Source organism: Narcine bancroftii, chromosome 2 (genome assembly GCF_036971445.1).
Source record: "Narcine bancroftii isolate sNarBan1 chromosome 2, sNarBan1.hap1, whole genome shotgun sequence".
In the NCBI taxonomy this organism is placed as follows: Eukaryota; Metazoa; Chordata; class Chondrichthyes; order Torpediniformes; family Narcinidae; genus Narcine; species Narcine bancroftii.
The window spans coordinates 104,446,710-104,470,077 of NC_091470.1; the positions used below are offsets into that span (position 1 = coordinate 104,446,710).

The window sequence follows — 23,368 nt, forward strand, 5'->3', positions numbered from 1 at the left end:
TTTGCCTCCTATGGACGCCGCGAGACCAGCACTTTTGTGTACTTAATGCAATCACAGCGTCTGCAGACTTTCCTGTTCTTCCAAGAGGAGTGAAGCATGAAAGTCTGCAGATGCTGTGATTGTAGTCAAAACACAGAAATGGTGAAGGAACTCAGCTGGTCTCGCAGCGCCTGGAGGAGGTGAAGATATATTACCGAAGTTTCAGGCCTGAGTCTTTTCTCATGGTGACTCACAGACCATCATGATACACAATAATTTTAATAAAAGCAGATAGTGCATTTATATTGTCCACTACACCTTTTCATCTTCAGATGTGTGACCCATCACAACTTTAGTGCATGGAGCTCACCTTGATGCCTTGTACAGCTGCCAGCTCCACCTCTAACGTCACCAGAAAGAATCCCTTCAAGTTGTTTCCTCCAGGCAGAGCAAAGATAGTGTCCAAATTTCTGGAAGAAACGTATTACCATCTAGTGGTCGTTCAAAATACCAGCACATAAACAGAAAGACATTTCTCCACCATGAACTTCTTAGTAGCTGAAACCTGTTTGATACCCTCAAACTTGCATAGTTTTCCAATGACCGAAACATCAGTAAAATTGAACAAAGGTTTTCCCACACGCAATATCTCAGAGTGGTTAAAACCCGAGAAGCCATCAGAAAAGTGCTGGTGTACAGTGCCGTGAGCTCAGAAGGTGATATATGTAGCTCGTCATGGAAACATCTTGAACATGGGTGGACAATGACAAAAAAGTTTAATGGCCTCACACAAGTCATTAAGGTCATAGGTCTGTGTGCATTCTGGCAACTGTACCACTCACAAGTCTTAAGAGGCAAGGTTAGCAGAGCTGGGATTTTTCCCTTTGGAGTGAAGAAAGATGAGGGGGACTTAAATGAGGTCTACAGGAGGCATATGGTGGACAGCCAGCACCTTCTTCCAAGGGCAGGAACAGCAAACACCAGAGGACATCTGTACAAAGTGAAGAGGGGAAAGTTTAGGGAAGATATCAGGGGTGGTTTTTTTTAAACCCAGAGAACTGGGGGGGCCTGGAATGTATTGCCAGGGATGGTGGTGGAGGTTGAAACATTAGGGGCGTTCAAGATACTCTTAGACGGGCACATGGATGAAAGAAAAATAGAGGGTTATGGGCTAGGGAGGGTTAACTTTCGGTAGGAATATATAGGTCAGCACAACATCGAAGGTTGAAGGGCTGTAATGTTTAATTTTACATTTTAATTTTTTTTAAATTTAGCCATACAGCACGGTACAGGCCATTTCCGACCATGAGTCCGTGCCACCCAATTAACCTACAACCCCCGGTACAGTGGGAGGAAATCGGAGCCCCTGGGGTAAACCCACGCAGACATGGGAGTTCGTACAAACTCCTTACAGACAGCGTGGGATCTGAACCCCAGTCCCGATCGCTGGCGCCGTAAAGGCGTTGCACTAACTACCACTCCAACTATGTTCTAAAATCAGGCTCTGTTTAATTCTTCAGAACTGCTATTAATCAGTTATCAATAACCTCCACTAACCAGGATCTATGGTCCAGTGCATTTATATGGTCCAGTGCATTTATATCACCCACCCCATCATTTCTTCGACTGAGATGGTAATATCACCCAAAACAATGTAGCCCCTTTCACACTGAAGCTCGCCCTTTAATTTTTTTTCCATTTTAAATTAATTTTTTTTTTAAGATGTACAACACAGTAACAGGCCCTTCCACCCCACAGGCCCATGCCGCCCAACTGACCTACAACCCCCCCGGTACGTTGTTTTGAAGTGCAACACGGTGAGCGTAGCGGTCACAGTGCCAGAGACCGGGATCTGTATCTGGTGCTGTCTGTAAGGGAGTCAGGAACTGCAGACAATGGAGGTATAAACCCTCTCCGCATTTACAAAGCTATTCATTTGCCAAATACAAAATGAATAATAAGAGATAAACAAAGTCCCAATGCTTACCTGGTCTCCATGGGCCTGAAAGATTTCACCAAAGGGACATGTGAAAAGAATGTTTAAAAATTAGTAATTGTCACAATTTTGTGTTAAGCAAAATTATTCAGTTTCTAATATTAAATTAATGTGAAGATGGAGCATGCAAATAGTGACCATGATAACCCCTAAGGTGTAAAGCACTGCAAAAGGTAATGGACACAGCACAAGACATCACAGGCAAAACGCTCCCCACCGTCGAGAACATCGACAGGAAACGCTGCCGTTGGAGAGCAGCAACAATCATCAAGGATTCCCACCACCCAGCACACGCTCTGTTCTCGCTGCTGCCATCAGGAAAGAAGTACAGCTGCCACAAGACTCACCCCACCAGGTTAAGGAACAACTGACCCCCCTCCACCATCAGACCCCCCCCCATGACAAACTCAATCAGGGGCTCATTTAACGACTCTTACTTTTGCATTTTATCGATTTGCACAATTTGCTTGCATTTCTTTATTTGTTTACACGTGTAGGTTGAGAACAGTTTTTGTTTTGCTCGACCAATAAATGGTCATTCTGCCTTCGCCTGCAGGGAATAAAGGATCTCAAGTTGTACGTGATGTCATGTATATTCTCTTACAATAAACCTGAAATTGGAAATCTGTGTAATGGAACACTGTTGGATACTTTATCAAACTTTTACAGGTACACGGTGGAAAATTCTCTGGTTGGTTGCATCACAGCCTGGTTTGGGAATTCACGTGCCCTGGTCAGCCTCTTGAACCTCCAGTCATCACCATGGACTGTTCCAACAGCAGAAAGTGGACTTTAAACACTATTTTTTTGCACCAGAGTAACTATGAATATCAACTATCTGTGGCGGCTCACCACAAGGCAGGCGAACCGGCCCCGCTTGTAAGCCACACGGCAAGACAGCCGGTCAAAATGGCGCCATCCTTCCTTCCAGCTTAGGGCTCAGAAACCCGCACTTGGGGACCATGTGACGTCGGGGTGATGTCAGCGCCCTCCAGTGCGGTTCTCAGCCAGGTCCAGGCTGGGAGTATAAGTGCAGCCCAGAAGCCTGCAATAAACTAGTCTGCTCACTGAGCTCATCCCATCTGGTTGCGTGTGTTATTGCAGGAGCAGTGTAGCCCCCGCTGCAATTGGTGACCCCGTCTGGTTCAAACATCTTTGAACCCATCATGAGCGAGCCTGGGATCAGCGCTATAGCCATGAAACTGCCTGAATTCTGGATTCAGGAGCCGGAGACCTGGTTCGGCCACGCGGAGGCCCAGTTTCACCTCCGCCAGATTTTGTCCAACATGAACAAATTCTACCTTGTGATCACTGCCCTGGACCAGGCCACTGCCAGATGCGTGCTACACCTCGTTCAGCACCCACCCGCCGAGGACAAATACGAGACCATCAAGCGAGTGCTTACCGGGTCCCTCGGATTATCCAGACACCAGTGTGCCGCTCGGGTGCTGCACCTCAACGCCCTGGGGGACAGGTCCCCAATGGAACTGATGGACGAGATGCTCGCGCTCATGGGTGAGCACACCAGTTGCCCACTTTTCAAGTGCATCTTCCTCGAACCTATGCCCGGGGACATCCTCCCGCTGCTGGTTCGGGAGAGCTTCACTGGCCCGAGGAAGGTTGCCCAGAAGCCCCAAGAGCTATGGCTCACACCATTCTCAGAAGGCTCAGTGGTCCAGCAGGTCACGAGGCATGGGCATGACCACACCAAGCAAGGACCTCCAAGAACATAACCAAGGCCATAGCATCCGCTTCAGGCCTCTGCTTCTACCACCAGTGCTGGGAAGCCAAGGCTCAGAGGTGTCGTAAGCCCTGCTCGTTCCAGGGAAACGACCAGGCTGGCTGCTGTTAATGGCTGCGGCGGCTGGCCAAGGGCCCAGCCTTCTCTACACGGGACTCAGTCAGCAGCCAGCGATTCCTCGTTGACACTGGAGCCCAGATCAGCGTCATACCAGCCACGGCCATCAAATCCAGGAACTGACCTCGCGGACCTCCCCTCAGTGCGGCCAACGCAACGGCAATCCGGACGTATGGAGACAAGACAGTCCACTTCCAGATTGGCCAACGGAATTTCGTGTGGAGGTTTACCATCTCGTCCCTCCCGACTCCTATCCTAGGTGCAGACTTCCTCCTCGCACACAGGCTTCCGGTGGACATTTGAGGTAGGTGCCTGGTGGACGCCTGTACCTTCCAGGCCATTCGCCTCGATGCCTCCTGCTCGAAGAATCCGCAGATGGCCACGATCAGCACGCCCAGAGACGAGTTCCAGCAGATCCTGGACGAGCTCCCGACACTCCTCAAGCCACAGTTCTCTGCTGCCTGACCGCACCACAGGGTGTTCCACCACATCCCCACCCAGGGCCCGCCGGTTCAAGCCAAGGCACGCCAGCTCCTGTCTGCAAGCTCCAGGTAGAAAAGGAGGAGTTTTTGCACCTGTTGGAGCCGGGGATCACTTGGCAGTCCGACAGCCCGTGGGCCTCGCCGCTCCACCTGGTCCTGAAAGCCTCCGGTGGCTGGCGTCCCTGCGGAGACTATCTACAGCTCAACGAGGCAACCATTCCTGACCGTTACCCCATCCCTCACATCCAGGACATTACGGCCAACCTGCATGGCGCGCGGGTCTTCTCCAAGGTTGACCTGGTGCGCGGATATCACCTGATCCCGGTTCACCCTGAGGACATACCCAAGACGGCCATCAATCACCCCCTTTGGCCTGTTCAAATTCCCGCGCATGACGTTCAGGCTCAAGAACGCCACTCAGACCTTCCAGTGCCTCGAGGACTCTGTGGGCAGGGACTTGGATTTCGTCTTTATTTCTTTGGACGACATCCTTGTCACCAGCAAGGACCGGGCGCAACACAAGGCCCACCTACATGCCCTTTCCTCCCGGCTGGCTGATTTCGGTCTTACCATCAACCCGGCCAAGTGTCAGTTCGGGAAAGAGTCCATGCAGTTCCTGGGCCATACCATCATGGCTGAAGAAACCATGCCCGCCGCTGCGAAGGTTGCCGCCATCAGGGAGTTCCCACACCTGAACAGCCTCAAGGGGCTGCAGGAGTTCGCTGGTATGGTCAACTTTTACAACTGCTTCATCTCAAGAGCTGCGCGCATCATGCAGCCGCTGTTCGCCCTCATCGCAGCCAAGCACAAGACGCTCGCTTGGAACCCAGAAGCCTGCACCGATTTCGAGGCCACCAAGGACGCACTTACCATGCTCACCCACCCGCACACTGACCTGCATATGGCACTTTCTGTCGATGCCTCTGCCACAGCCATCGGTGCTGTCCTGGAGCAGCAGGTGAATGGGCATTGGAAGCCGCTGGCATTCTTCAGCTGCCTGCCTCGCCTGCCAGAACGCAAGTATAGTGCCTTTGACCGCGAGTTACTGGGCATGTACCTGGCGGTGCAGCATTTCCGCTATTTTTTGGAGGGGAGGACTTTTATCATCTTCACCAACCACAAACCCCTCACCCAGGTGCTTGCGATGGCAAAGAATCCCTGGTCGGCTTGCCAGCATTGTCACCTCTCCTTCGAGTCGGAGTTTACCACCGGCATTCGCCACAAGGCAGGAAAGGACAATGTGGTTGCCAATGCACTCTCCCGGCCTCGACTTCGACCAGCTCACCCTGGACCAGGAAGCTGATGAGGTGACAAGACTGCCATCACCGACCTGCGGTTCCAAGACCTCCCGACTCCGAGCGGCGAAGGCACCTCTGCAGTGACCGTATGAGGGGCTGTACAGGGTTATACGGCGTTCCAGCTCAACGTTCACACTGGACTTAGGCAGCAGGCATGAGCTGTTTACCATGGACAGGCTGAAGCCAGTGCACCTCGATCCCACTGAGCCTGTGGTCGTTGCCCAGCCCAAGAAGCAAGGCCGCCTGGCAAAAAAGGACATTGGCGCCAGTTCTGGGGGGGGGGGCTGTGTGGTGGCTCACCACAAGGCAGGCTTGTAAACCATGTGGCAGGACAGCCGGCCAAAATGGCGCCATCGGGGGTTTCCCTTCCTTCCAGCTCAGGGCTCAGAAACCCGCGCTTGGGAACCATGTGATGCCCGGGTGACGTCAGAGCCCTCCAGCGTGATTCTCAGCCAGGTCTGGGCTGGGAGTATAAGTGCAGCCCAGCAGCCTGCAATAAACTAGTCTGCTCACTGAGCTCAACCCATCTGGTTGCGCTTGTTATTGCAGGAGCCGTGTAGCTGTCGCTACATATCCATCTTTTATATGTTACAGAGTCCAGAGGACCCCAAAAACCAGCAGCTATAGATATTCACCACAACTCAGGGTTACTTAAACAAAAGTAATTTTTAATTATATTTGAACAAGAAAAGAGAATTAAACTTCAACTTATTACTTAACCTACTTACTTAACCTACCTCACCTACTTAATCCCCCACCCCCTCTAATACTAAGCGCAGGTGTGTGTAATGTGTATATAAGCTTAGAAAAATTCTTTGGATCACAGTTCAATCTCATTGGTTGCAGGCAATTCTTGTACTGTGCACCGAAGTTAGCATTAACAAAGTTCACCAGTCTTTGGTGCTTAATAGGCAAATGGTTACCACTTAGGAGGGTTCTTATTGGTCTTAGAGAGAGATTCATTTATTCCAGGACATCCGCACCTGATTCCTGTTTAATCAGTCTTGCTGACGAAACTTGCCCCCTCTAAGGTTCTCCAGATGATCCTCCTTCTTTCAGGTCACCTTTCAGACAGCCAGTCTTCTCCTTTGACCAGGCAGTCTTCCCAAAAGTTTGCTAGCTTTGTCCTTCTGGAACTAATTTCTGTCTCCTTTCTCTCTGTTTCATACCCTCCCTCTCGGAGAGCAAAACTGTTCTGTCTCCCTGCAAAAATCACATGCTCTCCCAGGCAAGCTGTATGCTGTAACTTTGTTACTCTTTTTGCAAAAATCACTCTGCAAAAGTCCTGCAAATATTCTGTGTTTTAAAATGTTTGTGTGCAACCTGCTCTAACTATTTCTCCCAAAACATCTCTAAATACTCTGTCACATATATTTATCTTTTTAATTTAATTCACTATTGTAGCTGGGTTTTACCGTTTACAAAGTACCTGTCCATCTGCAGCAGGTAAGGATTTCAGTGCATTTGTAATTGTACATCGTAGGTGGCAATAAACTCACTCTCATAATGCATGGGAATCCTGTGTGAAAGGAAAGATGGAGTTCCGGGCACAGAGGAGGATGTGGAAAGGAAGAAGGCAGCCTCAGACTTGTAGTCCAACTGGTTTCATTCAAATGAGTTTTAACGATAAAGTGGCATTTTGGGAACTTGGGTTTTCTCAATACTTTGATTAGCCCACTGGATTAAACAAACGTACTATACTGAACAGAGATTGGAGCGTCAGAAGTGCATCCTAGCCATTGAAGGAGTCGCCATAACTATTGTCTCAGCCCAAAACAAGCTCAGGGAGTTTGATCACCTCTGGCTTCGGCAGTGGAAACAGTAGCAGATCAAACGTTAGGCTGAAGCCTAGGGGCCCGTCACAACCATTGGTACCCCAATACTTGTCAATATGGGCTCACGTTAGTCCTGGGTCCACCTGTCAATCAAGACTCGCAGAAGTACCTTGTTCAACGTCAATCAGCAACAGGGGGTTTGGGTCCCATCTAGGTTCCACTGGTCCCAATGCTACCTGCCAGTCAATGCTTGTGTTTGTACACATGCGTGAGACTGAGGGCTGCCTCCACCGGCAGAGATCGGGTTATGCAGCGTTACTCACGGGAGGTTTACTTTTTAAAAAAACTCTGACTTCTGTGTTATTTTGTACTGAGAACTTTTTTTAACAACTGATTTTATTTATCCTTTTGTAACTGGCAGATTTTTCGGGGAGGACAGACGGCTTCTGTAAGGCAAAGTTTTGTTTGATTTTATGAAGATTTTCCTCCCCTTCTCCAACCCAACACCAACCCAGCGGGAAAATTTAGAATATGTGAGGACATCATGCCCAAAGGCCAATTAATGGAGCAATTTCAATTTATTCAATGAAGGGTGGGACAAAGTCGGGGGGGGGGGCTTACTAAAGCTCAGCCTAGGGTCCAGGTGGTAGTTAATCCACCACTGAGAGATCATTCCTAACCACGTGGAAGAATAGAGCATCCTTGGGGTCCAAATCTATGGATCTCTCAAGGTTGCTGCACAGATTGGTAGGGTGGTTAAGAAGGTGTTGGGCTTCATTGGTCGGGCGATTGAGTTCAAGAGCCCTGCGGTAAGGTTGAAACTCTATAAAGCTCTGGTTATACCACACTTAGAATATTGTGTTCGGTGCTGGTCGCTTCATTACAGGAAGGATGTGGAAGCGATGGAGAGGGTGCAGAGGAGATTTACCAGAATGTTGTTTGGATTGGAGAATGCATCTTATGAGACAAGGTTAGCAGAGCTGGGGCTTTTCTCTTTGGAGTGAAGGATGAGAGGAGACTTCATAGAGGTTGACAAGATTCTGAGAGGTGTAGATAGGGTGGAGAGCCAGCACCCGTTTCCCCAGAGTGACAATAGCAAATACCAGAGGACACCGGTCTAAGGTGAGGGGAGGAAAGTTCGGGGGATGTTAGGGGTAATTTTTGTACTCAGAGAGCAGTGGATGCCTGGAATGCGTTGCCAGGGGTGGTGGTGGGGGCTGTTACAATAGGGACAATTTAAAAGATTCTTTTAAAAGATGCAAGAAAATTAGAGGGTTATGGGTGTGAGGTAGGGAAGGGTTAGATTGTTGAGCTGGTTGACACAGGTCGGTACAACATCATGGGCCAAAGGGTCTGTACTGTCCTGTCACGTTCTATGTTCTAAAATGAATTGCCTTCCTATTGCTGGGGCGATCTGAAAATTCCACTCAGACACTTTGGACAAGATAGTGACGCAGCAGGAAGCGCTGCTGCCTCGTGGCTCCGGAGACCCCGGTTCAATCTGGAACTTGGGTGCTGCCTGTGTGGAGTTTGCATAGTGGGAGCTTCCCCCGGGATCTCCTGTTTCCACCCACATCGCAAAGGCTCACGACACAAGACACGAGTGTGCTGGAGAAACTCAGCAGGTCACACAGCATCCGTAGGAAGTCCCCTGAGCCTCTCTGTCTTCTTTCCTCCAGCTCCCCCACCCCCTCCTTCTCCATTCAGAGGGCTACCCTCTCCCCTGATCATCTCTGAGTGTATTTATCTCTTCTACTCGCCAATCTGCATGCACCTACACCCTCTTAACCCGGCGGCGGTGGCTGCTGCTCCTGCTCCTCCTCCTCCTCCCCACCCCCCTCCACCCCCACCTTTTTAAATCAGGAAGCTATCTTAAATGCTTGCACCTGACGAGGAGCTCGGGCCCCAAAACGTTGGCTACCCTTCCCGTGGGTGCTGCTTGACATGCTGAGTTTCTCCAGCACATTTGCTGATTGTGTGGTGAGCAAGGGGTTGGCTTTAATTTCACTTTAAAGTTATTAGGTTTAGTTTTTCCAGTTAGTATTCTTTTTCTTTTCAACATTTTTATTGCTTTCATCGAATAGGGTCATGACAATAAAATATTTAGATCTTATACAACAATAAAAAATGGTATTGAAACCTACATTATATTAAAAGTAAATTTTAAAAACCCCACTCTACTAATTATCTTACTATCAATCCCCTCCTTTTGGAGGCTACTGGCTTTAAACAAACAGTCCACTACTAATATTTTTTTTAAAAAGATAAAAGCACCAGAAACTGGTTAATCTTACAACTTTTGAAAGAAACTGAGAAAACAACCCCACAACTAAACAAAGTTAGGATTCATTTCACAAGTGGAACATCTAATTTCCACCCCCCTCCCCAAGTCAGACATGGCCATCACTTTGGACAACCCATGATCATGTGTGGAAGGAGACAGCATCTTTCCACCTCATTAATATAAGATTAGATAACCTTTTATTGTCGTTGCACGAAATTGAAGACGCACATGCAGCAAACAAATAAGATACAAACACGCAACACACTGTTAGGCGGTGTTCAGTTCATGTATGGCTCTGGGGGTCAAAAGTTTTTTTAAGTCCGTGATTTAATGGACCTGAAACGTCTACCCGGAGGGCAGCAGGTCAAACAGGGTAGGAAGGGCCTTTCAGGACGCTGGCTGCTCTACTAAGGGCAGCAAGAGCCAAATAAATACTCCAAAGCGGGGACTGAGCCGCCGATAATCTTCTGGTGATCCCCTGAAGCCCCATCTTCTCTGCTGCTGAGCAGCCGGCAAACCACGTCAGAATGCAGTAGGCCAGCACGCTCTCGAAGGAGCAGCGATAGAAAGTTCCTCCTGCCGTTTGATCTTCCTGAGAATCCTCAGGACGCGGAGTCATCCTGGTGCCTTTTTAAATCTCCCCGGTGCTATTGGTAGACCAGGAGAGATCTTCAGCAATGGGCCTTCTTGTGATAGGGGTGGGGGAGTGAAACTTCCGTTTTAACTTGGTTATGTAATGTTGTAAACAAGTGGCCTTTGGTCTCCCAGGTAACGAGGTTATCAGTCGGAGCGAGGTAATTAAAGTCCGATGACAACAAAACTTTGATAACTGCACAAGCCAGTGCCTGCTAACAGCACACGTGAATTGTGAAGATCATCCATGGCGAGAGAAACTTGGTGAGTGAGGGATTAGTGAGGCAAAGACAAACTAAAATAAATGGATTCAATTAAATATTTTAGGACAGAGCTGTTGATATGTTACAGCACACTACAGACTCTTAATGACCTACGCCAACAACTGCCTAGAATTTCTCACTTTTGTTACGTACCAGACACCAGTGATTAAAAATTAGCCCAGGTGTTATATTTAAAATAATATTATTAATTAACAATGATACAACACATCACCTAATTTACACTTATCTGACTTAACCCCTAACTGTGCACAGATATACTGGTGTGTGGGTGTGGGGGTGGGGGTGTGGGGGTGTGGATACCCCAAACAACTACAACTCAAGGACCAGTTCTCCAAAGTCAGTTCCAACTTCACTTATGGGAAATTAGTGATGACACACAGGCCTTGGGCGGCTGAGACGTCCGGGCTTTAGATGGATCAGACACGTAGGCCTTAGATGAAATTAGCACTTCATGAAGTGGGCGAAAGAGTCTGGGGGTGACAAGAATGTTGATTATCTTACGAAACCCTTGTTGAGGTCCTTGGACAAGCGCCAACTAAAATTCCCTCTTCTTTGGTATGGTTGAGGGGGGGGTGGGGGAGACTCGAAGTAAGTGGTGCTCACAAAACTTTCAAAACCCTTTCTGTGGGTCAGTCAAATTCAAGGGACTCTCACTCTGGCCACTATCCAAGCACAGTATTACTTCTGTCAGTACCACCCTTCTCGTGGGTCAGTCAATCACTCTTTTCGGTCATGAAGTGGGGATGCTGGGGTTGTAGTGCATTACACAAAATCAGCAGGCCACACAGCAACTCCAGGAAGCAAAACCAACGTTTTGGGCCTGAGAACCTTCGTCAAGGTAGAGTTAGGGAATGACATTATCATTCCCATGTTGGTATAACTTCCCAAAATGCTTCCCTTACTCATCTGCCCATTTTCCCAGTGGGGATAGATCCTGTTGTTATCCCATTGTCCTCTCAAGCGCCAATTGCTGTGGCACACCTCTGGTTGCAGGAAAATGCACATGAGAGCTGGAGAAACTCAGCAGGTCTCACAGCATTCACAGGAGGCAAAGATAAATTGTTTAAAATTTTTTAAATTTAGACTACAGCATGGTCCCAGGCCATTTCAGCCAATGAGTCCGGGTCATCCAATTTACACCCCATTAATCTACATCCCTGGTATGGTGGGAGAAAGCAAGAGCCCCCTCTCCAAAGAAAACCCGCGCAGACACTGGGAGAGCGTACAGACTCCTCACAGTCAGCGCAGGATTCAAACCCTGGTCCGGTCCCAATCGCTGGTCCTGCAAAGGCGTTGCACTAACCGTTACGCCAACCGTGCCACCCAAATAAGCAATGCTTCGGGCCTGAGCCCTTCGTCGCAGTACTGAAAGGTTGGCTTTGCTCTTGATGGACATTGCGTGACCTGCTGTTTCTCCAGCAGTTAAACATGAAGCTCTGCAGACGCCGTGGTTGAAGTAAAAATGCAGTGCTGGAGAAACTCAGCAGGTCAAACCGTGTCCTTTATGTAGTCAAGATAAAGATACAGAACCGACGTTTCGGGCTTGAGCCCTTCAATTCTCCAAATTGCTAGAGTTTTTCCGTCACTTTGTGTATTAACTACAATAATCACATTTGCAGATCTTCTTGCTTCACTAGTTGCAGGTATCCAAGATGAAACACTACCACTAAGCTTATTTTAGAATTAATTAGCCAGCTCACCCTGGATATGATCTAACCACCTGTCCTGTCTTCAAGAAAGCAAGCTCAGCCAAATATCCCAGGCACACAAACTATCCATAATCCTTGCCTTTCCAAACCTCCTGAATCCCCTCAAGTACCTGTCCCACAGCTGGCGTGCGGCTGACCAGCCTGCTGTTTCCTGGGATAAAGCACTTGAAGCCTTCCATCCTTCCAGGTATTAGAAACAACATTGGAAATGCATGTCATGGCTTGGCTGGTTCCCAACCGCCATTGGCTAAGGGGAGCTGGAGCACCATGTGAACAGGAACTTTCCTTGAATGGTTCCTTTTCATTGCAGAACAAAATACAGTAAAATCCCCGTAATCCAGAATTCAAGCAACCAGCAAAAAAAAAGGAAATAATAAAAATAAAGATTAAAATAAATTAAAATTTAAAATTGTAAATGATCTCCGAAGCAAGAGACAACCCCTTGGTGGAGATAGGAGCAAACATTCAGCCAGCCTGGCGCCCGCATCATGCCTCGTCCGCAGCAGCTGTTCCAACAAAGTTGCATTTGACTAAAGTGGCAGCACCCAGGATGACGAGGCAGCCGATGGGGCCAACTCTCCCAAAGTGTCTCCCTACCCCTGACTGGCCAGAGTCTGAATCTTTACTAGTACATGAGTAAGATTTTATCTGAAACTTGGGGGAGGGGGGTTCATTATGACAGCGGCACAGTTAGCGCTACGCTAACCAGCGACCGGGATCCAAATTTAAATTTTGTATGTTACGTGAATTACCTGATTAAAGTGAACTTAACATAATTAAGGACTATAATACTCTTTTAGTCAGTCATTGTTAGAGTGAATCTTAGGGAACTAGAAAATTGGGGATTTCACTGTATCCACAAAAAAAGGGGGAAGACTTACCTTTTAGGGTCCTTTCTCTTCCAATTTGCTAAAACGCAGTCAGCGTGAACTAAGATTGGAGGCAGTCCAAGAATTTCAGATATTTTACAGTAGGGCACCGCAAGGTTCCTGGGCAGCACCTGGAATCGAACCATGAAAACAAAGGTGTATTTATTACCAATTTTGGCTTTCAACATTCTCGCTGCAGTCTCGGGAATGCCCCTGTATGACCCCACACCAGAACCTGTTGAAAACCCTCTCTGTGAGGACCACACAACAATTCTGGAGGGACTCAGCAGGCCACGCGGCATCTACAGGAAGTGAAACGCTGTCACAGTGCCGGTGACCCATGTTCAAATGTTCCGCTGTCTGGAAGGAATTTGAACCTTTTCCGCATGACCTGTGTGGATTTTTTCTGGATGCACCAGTTTCCTTCCACCCTCCAGAAACCAATGGGGCTGGTAGTTTAATTGGGTGCAATTGAGTAGCTTGGGTTTCATGGGCAGGAAGGGCCTTCTACCTAACTGTAGCATTTGTACCAAGGCACAAATAAGATGGGGAAGGGGTGGAGAGGGGGAGAGAAGAGGAGGAGGGGAAGGGGTTCCTAAGGATGCTGCGTGACCCGCTGAACTTTTCCAGCACTTGCCAGCACTGAAGTCTATCCCAGCCTCTGCAGAATTTTTTGTTTACCGGAGGAAAAAATTGTCACCCTTTCCAAACACAGTCTTTCTCTGAACAAATATCTCAAAGTCTCTTGTCTGTATTTAATATTTTAAATGCTCTAATGCAGTAGATATATCACAATCGATCTAGTGGGTTTTGCAGCAGTTGAATTCTATTATTTATGGCTGCAATTTTATATTCTGCAGTTAAAATGAAACATTCTGGGGGTTTTAAAGGATGAGCCTTTCTTCAACATTAATCACGCTCAGCTTTATCTTTGGCAAATCTATCTCTTCATGCACCAGAAATAGGTAGAGACAGGAGACTGCAGATACTGAGATCTGGAGCAAAAGAAACAAACTGCGAGATAAAAATCCAGGGGCCAAACAACATGCGGAGGGGAAGGAATTGTCCATATTTCAGGTTTAGACCCTGCGTCAGGGCTTCTTTTGTCCTGCTGCATGGCTTGGCCCGAAATGTCGGCAATTAAGTTCCCCCCCCACCCCATCATGGGCACTGCTAAACCTGCCGAGGTCCTCCACGGCTTGTTATCTGCTTCAGATTGAGGTCAATCCTGTTGCAGCATTGAAAGAGTTTCTCCAGCACTGTGTGTGTTTTACAGTAATTATATAGATGGAGGGGAGGCCAGTGGAGAGACACAGAGCCTGGAAAGTATTGTGGAAAATTAACAAAGGGGCTATATCAAGCAAGGAAGCTACTGGTTGCAGCAAATCACCACCCTAAACATTAGCCCTCACACAAAGGTTCGACTCCAGCCTCCACCCCACCCACCCCACAACTCTGCCCAGCCCCCAAATTGAATCTCCTGTCAGGGTTGGCGTAGCGGTTAGCGCAACACCTTTACAGTGCCAGCGACTGGGACCAAACCGGGGTCTAAATCCAGTAAGGAGTTTGCACATTCTCCCCATGACTGGTGGGGTTTTTCCCCTGGAGTCTCTGGTTTCCTCTCACCATTCAAAATGGACCGGGGTGGTGGGGGGGGGGGGGGGGGGTGGTGGTGTAAGTTAATTGGGTGTAAATTGGATAGCATGGACTTGTGGACCAAAATGGCCTGTTACCGTGCAGAACGTCTGAATTTAAGAAAAAGAGGACACAGGGCAGATTTACGAGTGTGTTAAGAGAGATGGGGAATTATTGTTACGAGCAATGACTGCTCATGTTGAGATTTGATAGCGCGAAGGGATTTGAATGGGCTGTATACAGGGGAAGAACATTCCGTTTGGTGCAAGGTTATTCATTGCAGAAGGGAAGAGGAGAGATAAGCTCAAGGGAGTTTTGAACACGCATCCTGAAGGGGTGCTGGGGTGAAGAAACCTTCATCGCCTTTAAAAATCAAGGCTCAAAAAGCAGAGTTAGGGCCCCAATGCTGGGAAAATAGGATTTCCCCAAGTGGGCTGAGGGGCAGAAGATGGCTCGTGACCTCTTTCTGTCCAGGCAGCACGGTTGGGGCAACACCTGTGATCGGGACCAGGGTTTGAATCCCACGCTGTTTGTGTGTTCTCCCCATGTCTGCATAGGTTTTCCCTAGGGGCTCTGGTTTCTTCCCACTGTTCAAAACGTACCAGGGGGTGTAGGTTAATTGGATGTAAATTAGCAAGCATGGGCTCGTGGGCCAAAATGGCCGGTTACTGTGCTGTACATCTAAATAAATAAATAGTACCACAAGGAACCAAAACATTACAGGAAGGCTATGGAGAGGGTGCAGAGGAGATTTATCAGGGTGTTGCTTGGATTGGAAAATTTATCTTTTGAGACAAGGTTAGCAGAACTGGGACTTTTCTCTTTGGAGCGAAGAAGGATGACTTACTAGAGGTCTAAAAGATTACGAGTGGACTGCCAGCACCTTTTCCCCAAGACAACAGTGGTAAACACCAGAGGACATCTGCTTGAACTGAAGGTAGGAAAGTTTAGGGGAGACATCTGCGTTGTTACGCAGGTAAATAAGAACCACATTTCCCAGCATTCAATGTGCGTGGTTGCCTGGAAACCGAAGCAGCTCACGGAAAATAAAGTCAGTTAAGTGTTAAAGTCATTCTTCTTGAAAGAACAAGCCTAACAATGTCGGGGGTACCTTTTTTTTTAAACTACACAGATTGTAGCCGGTGCCCAGAATGCATTGCTGGGGTGGTGGTGGAAGCTTGTATAATAGGGATATTTTTAAAAAAACCTCCTGTACAGGCACGTGGATGCTAGAAAAATAAGGGTTGTGGGTGTGAGGCAGGGATGGTTTAGCTTACAGAGTGGGTTTATATGCATGGGCACAACATCATGGGCTGAACTACCTGTACTGGGCTGTAATGTCCGAAGTTAACACAAAGTCGCAAAATGATTTATTTTACAGTCAAATGTTCATGAGCAGTTACTCAATAGCGCAGGGCAGGTATTCTGACCTTTGTGTTGTTGTGTTCTCCCTCCTGCCAGACATAGCCCATTGTAATGGAGCTCAACGCCAGGTGTGCCAACCGCAGCTGTTTGTGCCCGGAGAGCATGTGTGTCCCCAGAAGTTGCATCTGTGAAAAAAAAGGTGGGAGGTAAACGCAATGGTGTTGACATATTCCGGTCAATTTCAAGGTTCCTTCCATTAATCACTTTAAAAAAAACCTAACATATGTGGTATACTTCAACTTCTGTCTGCCGTAAGGCCAACAAAGGGTCGGCATGACCGTTGCCCAGCGCCCCCAACAACAAGAAAGAGAAAGAAGAAAAAGAGATTCCCTTCAGAGGTATTGAGTGTCCGTGGATTTGCCTCCAGCGGTCCCATGTCCTCTGCAGCCGCTCAGGCTCCTGTTCAATCTATCAGCAAACCCCACCCCAAATCCATGTTCTCTAGTGGACATTGAATTATGTTTTTTTAAATATAGATAGAATTTACGTGAGTTTACCGATCTGATATGCCATAGACATAGACCAGACAAGTGTTATACTAATACTGGGACAGACTAGAACCACCACTTAACTGGCCAGTGGCAAAAGCATCTCCATCTGTTATACCAGTAGGGTGGAGTATCTCTACAGCCATAGCCAATAGCAAGCAGTCAGCATAACACACCACCACCTGACCCTCCCCCCCCCCACCCCCACCACACACGATCAACTAAAACTCTAAATCGGTTTCCTTACAGACCGGAGGTGCGGTAAGTAAAGTAGTGGGACTTGCAACGTGCATCATCGATACGTGCTGTTCATGATCCCATTGTTCACGGAATACCCGCACTTCACTTTAAGCTGCAGGGATTCCAGGAAATTTACAAGGAGGTCTAGGAGGTAAAGTATCGGAACGGGAATGGGACCCTCATCCCTGTTCTGACCTTCTCACGCAGCAGGCATTCCGGGAAAAATGGCAATAATTTCCTGCAACACAGCAGCTGTGTAAAAAAGCATAAATGACTCTTTTTCTCTTGCACTAAGGGGTGTCGGACAACATTAATGGCGTCTGTTTGCCTTACAGCAGGCAGAGACAATTTTGTGCAATAGAGGAATCTTGGTTATGGATTCTCCTGCTCTGGGCAAAAGACTCTCCAATCGATCCCTCTCATGTTGAGTAACTGCGGTTCATTGTTTGGATGTGTTCATGGGGTCTGGCGACTCTTTAACACCTCTTCAAATGAGAGGCCAGTGACACAAAGAGAAAGGGTCACTGGAGGGAGATTCAGCGGGTCCACACTTCAGGCCTTGTGTGTGCGTACTGGGGTTACAGCAACGAGGATTGGGGCAGGATTCCAGCTAACGTAGGGAAAATGGCAATACTTCCCAAAGGATCCAAGTACATCTGGGTCTGTGCGGAGGTCTGCATAGTTACCTAATGGGACATAGATCCCACTCTTGACCTCTGCCCGGTCATCAGTGCGTCATTGTTGATTCAGAACAGGAATTCCCATTGTGACGTTTCTAAGCAGAACATGACCCTCACTATCTCTGCAGATAAACAATGGGCAAAGGTTACCAGGGACATAAAGATCTCCTGCCTCTCAGCGGAAGCCTTTTTTTTTTACCCCCTGAGAAAAGAGAATTGGCTTTAAAAAAAAATCAACTTGATCCAAAGATGAAGGAAGGCTCACTGTTCATAAACAGGTCCAGCCTACTAGTGGCCTACACCAGGCTCAAAACTTGATTATGGCACCAGCGTCCTGGGTTACAATCCGGCCCTACCTTCGGGGCCTTTGTGTGTTCTCCCCATGGAATTTTACTTCCTGTAGACGCTCTGTGACCTGCTGATTTCCTCCAGCACCTTTTGTGTTTTTAATCCAGATCCTATTGCAGCGTTCAGTCACCTCCTGCACGGTCCAAGACATTATCATTGTCCGAGTGGTGTCTTGGGGAGCTTTAGCACAGCAATGCCTCCATATTTTATTTCTACACATCACATGATAAATCGGCCACTTACTTTGTTCACTTCAGGGCGAAGTTGATGATGTTCAATCAGGTGAGTTAAATTGTTTGCAATATCCATCCATGGTTGATAGAATTTCGGAAGATCAGACTAGTGAGAAGAAACAAATTATTAACCAACCATAAATCATGAAAAACTTACGTTTTGTGCAAAGATGGAGTTTGAGATGTATTTTTCCATTTCAAGATGAATGGAGGTTGCAGAAATTAATTTAACATGAAGAACATTTAAGTTCTTTTCTATCTCCTTGGATTAAAGGGGCAATGTTTCCAAGAGAAAGGTCTATTTCAGTGGTTAGTAAGGGATTGCTTAAGGTGGGATATGAGTGCGAAGGGAATATTGAGAACCACTGCTCCAGACCCGATTGTTACTGAAATATTTTGCTTGAGAGAAATCGTCACTGGCCCATTTCCTTTGGAGTGATGAAATCGTGCACATAACGAGTCAATTAAGGTCAATTAAAACTTTTTCTTTCCACCCACGTCCCACCTTACTAATCCCAGAGCACTGATGGCAGAGGGATTACTTAAGGTGGGACGTGGGTGGAAAGAAAAAGGTTGAGAACCACTGGTCTATTTGATTACAGAAAGTGAGTAAGTTAAGGGGAGGGAAATTTCGGGGTGACGTCAGAGATAGGTTTTTCCACACAGAGAGTGGCGAGTACCTGAAATGCAGTACCAAACAAAATCTTATTTATTTATTTAATTTGATAAAATACTTGTCCTGTGTATGTATTATTTGTCTGTATGTGTGCTCTGTCTGGTTGCGTGTTTTCACCGAGGACTAGAGAACGCTGTTTCATTGGGTTGCACTTGTGCAATCGGATGACAATAAACGTGACTGGACACGATACAAGAGAGATATTTAAAAGACTTTTAGACAGGCACAAGGACTTACGGGAAATAAAGGGTCATGGGTGTGAGGTAGAGAAGCGTTAGATTGGTGCTGAGTAGGTTTACATAGGTCAGCACAACATCGTGGGTCAAAGGCCCTGAATTGTCTATGGTCTGTGCCCTTTCCTCTTTGGTGCACTTTGTTCCTGAAAGAACTTCAGCAAGAAAGAATGGAAAAAGATAATAAAGGAAATAGAGCGATCAGATTCAAAGCAGGAGCTTGTGCTCAACTTAAAAGAGGTTTTATAGAACATTACAACATTACATTACAACAAACCTAGGGCTCTTCGGCCCTAGATATTGTGCCTTCCTATTTATTCCACAAAAAAAAGTTACTAAGCTCTCCCTGCCTTGTAACCCTCTGTTATTTTAACACATGCAGATAAAGTAAAATAGCAGTGACTCTATTTTACCAGACTTTTCAGCATTTTTACTGCAGATTGTGTAGCGAACCGAACAAACAAAATGATCAAAAAAGAAAATTGTTATAGATAAAGCCAAAAAGATTGCCATTGATCTTGCGTCAATAACCAATGTCACCCACACTACAAGGCCCGGTTAATGCTGAGTTCCCAGAAGGGTGTATAACCAACCTCACCTCTATGTTCGGCCCCAAGTTAATGTAATGGTTAAGAAGCCAAATATAACATTTACTTGGAAACTTGTGGAAGTAATTCTCTGCGACTCTATACCCATCAAGACAGGAAGATGTTCACTTTTCAGAAAAGGGTTACCACTGTAACCCAGTTGGGAATTAAACTTTGATTCACTATGTTGAAAAAGCAAATACATACCAATGGCTCATCCAAAACAAAACCAGACTCTTTGGAGACATGAAATTCATCCAGATTTAAGTAGTTTGTGTCTGTTGCCTCATTTTCTCCCTTGTTCATTTCTCAGTAGGTGATATTAATGACACGGGAGAGAAATTTTACTTATCCACCGAGGCCAGAAAGTAGCAATTGCTTCCAAATGTGTTTTAGCTCAGGTAAGGTGCTTTCAGCAGGGGAGAGAGTGGAAAACAGACCATTGCAAGCTGAACCTTGGACTTTGGTTCCGGCCCTGATTGGTTTAGTTGGACTTTTGAATGACAAATTCATATGTCATTTCATTGGCCATCTCCAAACTTTCTGAACTAACTGGTTGGAATCGAAAAGTCACCAAGAGGATGCTTACACAGGGAGGCCAAATGATGTTTACTCTTTCAAAGATAGATTAAATGAAACAGCTGGCAAGATAAGGGAAGAGAGATAAAGTGAAATGGATCCATGGAAGGGTCACAAGCTACAAAGCTGATGTTGAACCTCCTCTGGCGAAGGCCTCAGGCCTGAATCGTTAGCTGTATCTCTTTACCTCCTGTGGACGCTGTGTGCCCTGCTGAGCCCCTCCGGCGATCCTGTGCTTTTAAAGCTGCTGTCGTATCCTGCCTGCAAATGAGGGATGAGCAAAGGGCCGGAGATGAAAGAAGCAGAAGCAGGCCACTCGGCCCATCAGTCCTGCTTCACCTTTCGTGGGAATTGTTTTTAGACCTAGAACTGCGGTACAGGAACCAGCCTATCCAGTCCATGAGCCCAAATATACCCATGTGACCAATTAATCGGCTAAACCCCCCCCATGAACGCCTTTGGAACACAGGAGGAAGCCCACGCAGACCCGGGGAGAACTCCTTACTGACAGTATTGGATTCAAACCAGGCACTCCAACCGCAACACTAACCGTGCCCACATAGAACACTGCAGCACATGAACAGGCCCATGACATCCGAACACGATGTCAAGTTAAACTAAATTTCTTCTGCCAGCACGTGATTCATCTTCCTCCATTTCCTGAATATTTATGGTCAAACTAAATATCTCTTAAATGCTACGATCATATCTGCTTCCACTACTACTCCTGGCAGCCCGAATCAAGATTCAAGGATCCTTAATGTCAAGCGCAAAACATCTGATTCACTCTGTTTGCTCGTCAAGGCTCACGAAGAAGTGACACTAGGTCTGGCGTCACTCTCAGAGTCTCTTTGGAAACACGTCAAGTGTTGGTGGATCCAGGCACCTCCTCTGATGTCTCTGCCTCCTTAGTCCCCAGAACCTTCATGGCCACATGTCCTACTGTCCGATCTGGTGGTGACCCCGAGTTCCAGATGTCCGAGTGTCCCTCCTCGACCCCCTGGATCCCAACCCACCCCCCCCCAATACGGTCAGGCCCGAGGAACTTTGGGAGCTCTGCTCGCCATCGGCACCCTCTGGAATCCCAGTTGTGACACCTGGTTCCAGACGAGCCGCTCTCCAGCAGCCCGTGGACGGAACTGACCAGGGCAGAGATGATCCTACAAGTGGACTCTAACCCCTAAAACATAAGCATGATGATCAGGAAGACTGGTGAAGACATAGCGACATAGATTGCACAGGGATGGGGTGGGGGTGGTCCCGATAGAAATATAGAAAATCTTAAAGTGATTTGCCACAGTCTTGGCCTGTGTAGGGGAGTCCAAAAACTACAGGGCTTTGATTTAAGGTAAGGAAAGATTTAATAGGAATGTGAGGCATGGTTGTCATGCAGAGATTGAAGGATGTATGGAACAAGCTGCCAGACATTTACAACACACTTAGACAGGTACATGGATAGGAAAGGTTTAAATGGATATACACCAAATATAGACAGAAGGCTGGCTTCACAACATTTCATCTCCCTTCACCCCTGTCTTCCTACTGAATTCTTCCCCTCTCTTCCAACCCACCCACCCCCTCAGTTCCACCTGATAGCTCTTTAAACTAACATTCTCACCCTCTTCTCAGATTCCACTATATCTCCGTCCTCTGGTAGTCTCACCACCACACCATGATCGCCACAGCCTGGCCAAGAGGGTCCCACCTCACTTGGAGATGTCCAACCACTTATCTTGCTCCTGTGACCCCCATCCTGACTGAAGAGCATCCTACAAAAGGAATCAACACAATGTCCCTTATTACAAGAACAATCTCCATGTCCCAATATTCCCCAATGCTGAACAGGGAGAGAACCTGTGAGATATTTCTGTTTGCCCTTCTTTCTTTGCTATTTTTCATTAATTTAATGTTGAGATGCTGTCCATGAGATTGGAACTGAAATAGAACATTCAGCCCATCGAGTCTGCCCCACCATTCAATCATGAGCTGATCTATTCTCCCACTCAGCCCCACTGCCCGGCCTTCTCCTCTTAACCTTTGATTGCCCCAGATAATCAAGAACCAATTGATCCAATTGATCTCTGCCTTAAATACACCCAACGACCCAGCCTCCATAACAGCCTGTGGCAACAAATTCACCACCTTCTGGCTGAAGAAACCTTTTAGTACCTCTGTTCTAAGTGGACACCCTTCAATCCTGACGTTATGCCCTCTTGCCCTAGACCAGTGGTTTTCAAACTTTTTCTTTCCACTCACATCCCACCTTAAGTCATCCTTATGCCATAGGTAAAGGTTCCATTATTGCCACATATTACTACATTTAGAAAGTCTTTAACTTCTGTATACCATAAGGCAGACAGAGAGTTACCACTTTGTCCAGCGCCCCTCACAGAAATGCTCTATGATTAAGGGATTGCTTAAGGTGGGATGTGAGTGGGAAGGGAATTGTGACTGAAATATTTTGCTGAAGAAAAACTGTCATTGGCCCATTTCCTTTGGAGTTATGAAACAGTGCTCATAACGAATCAATGAGGGAAGATTAAAACAGTGGTTTGCAAACCTTTTTTCCCACCCACATCTTCTTTGGCTTGGCTTCGCGGACGAAGATTTATGGAGGGGGTAAAAGTCCATGTCAGCTGCAGGCTCGTTTGTGGCTGACAAGTCCGATGCGGGACAGGCAGACACGGTTGCAGCGGTTGCAGGGGAAAATTGGTTGGTTGGGGCTGGGTGTTGGGTTTTTCCTCCTTTGCCTTTTGTCAGTGAGGTGGGCTCTGCGGTCTTCTTCAAAGGAGGTTGCTGCCCGCCGAACTGTGAGGCGCCAAGATGCACGGTTTGAGGCAATATCAGCCCACTGGCGGTGGTCAATGTGGCAGGCACCAAGAGATTTCTTTAGGCAGTCCTTGTACCTCTTCTTTGGTGCACCTCTGTCACGGTGGCCAGTGGAGAGCTCGCCATATAACACGATCTTGGGAAGGCGATGGTCCTCCATTCTGGAGACGTGACCTACCCAGTGCAGATGGATCTTCAGCAGCGTGGACTCGATGCTGTCGACCTCTGCCATCTCGAGTACTTCGACG

The 23,368-nt window shown here is 47.2% G+C and overlaps 1 protein-coding gene across 3 annotated transcripts in view; it reads right to left on the bottom strand.

Annotated features, from left to right (window-relative positions):
* ido1 (indoleamine 2,3-dioxygenase 1) overlaps positions 1–20,161 on the bottom strand; it is a 49,789-nt gene extending 29,628 nt beyond the window's left edge. The window contains exons 1-6 of one of the 3 annotated variants that reach the window (XM_069917805.1): positions 19,920–20,161; positions 18,227–18,322; positions 16,233–16,352; positions 13,180–13,298; positions 1,967–1,981; positions 350–449 (exon numbers count right to left, since the gene is read on the bottom strand). In XM_069917805.1, coding sequence (XP_069773906.1) covers positions 350–449; positions 1,967–1,981; positions 13,180–13,298; positions 16,233–16,352; positions 18,227–18,322; positions 19,920–20,018 — 549 coding nt within the window. In that variant the 5' untranslated portion in view covers positions 20,019–20,161. Of the gene's footprint in view, positions 1–349; positions 450–1,966; positions 1,982–13,179; positions 13,299–16,232; positions 16,353–17,641; positions 17,747–18,226; positions 18,323–18,592; positions 18,721–19,919 lie in introns of those variants that run through there. The other 2 variants (XM_069917806.1, XM_069917807.1) reach the window with 2 other exon arrangements.
* Between the last annotated feature and the right edge of the window lie 3,207 nt (positions 20,162–23,368).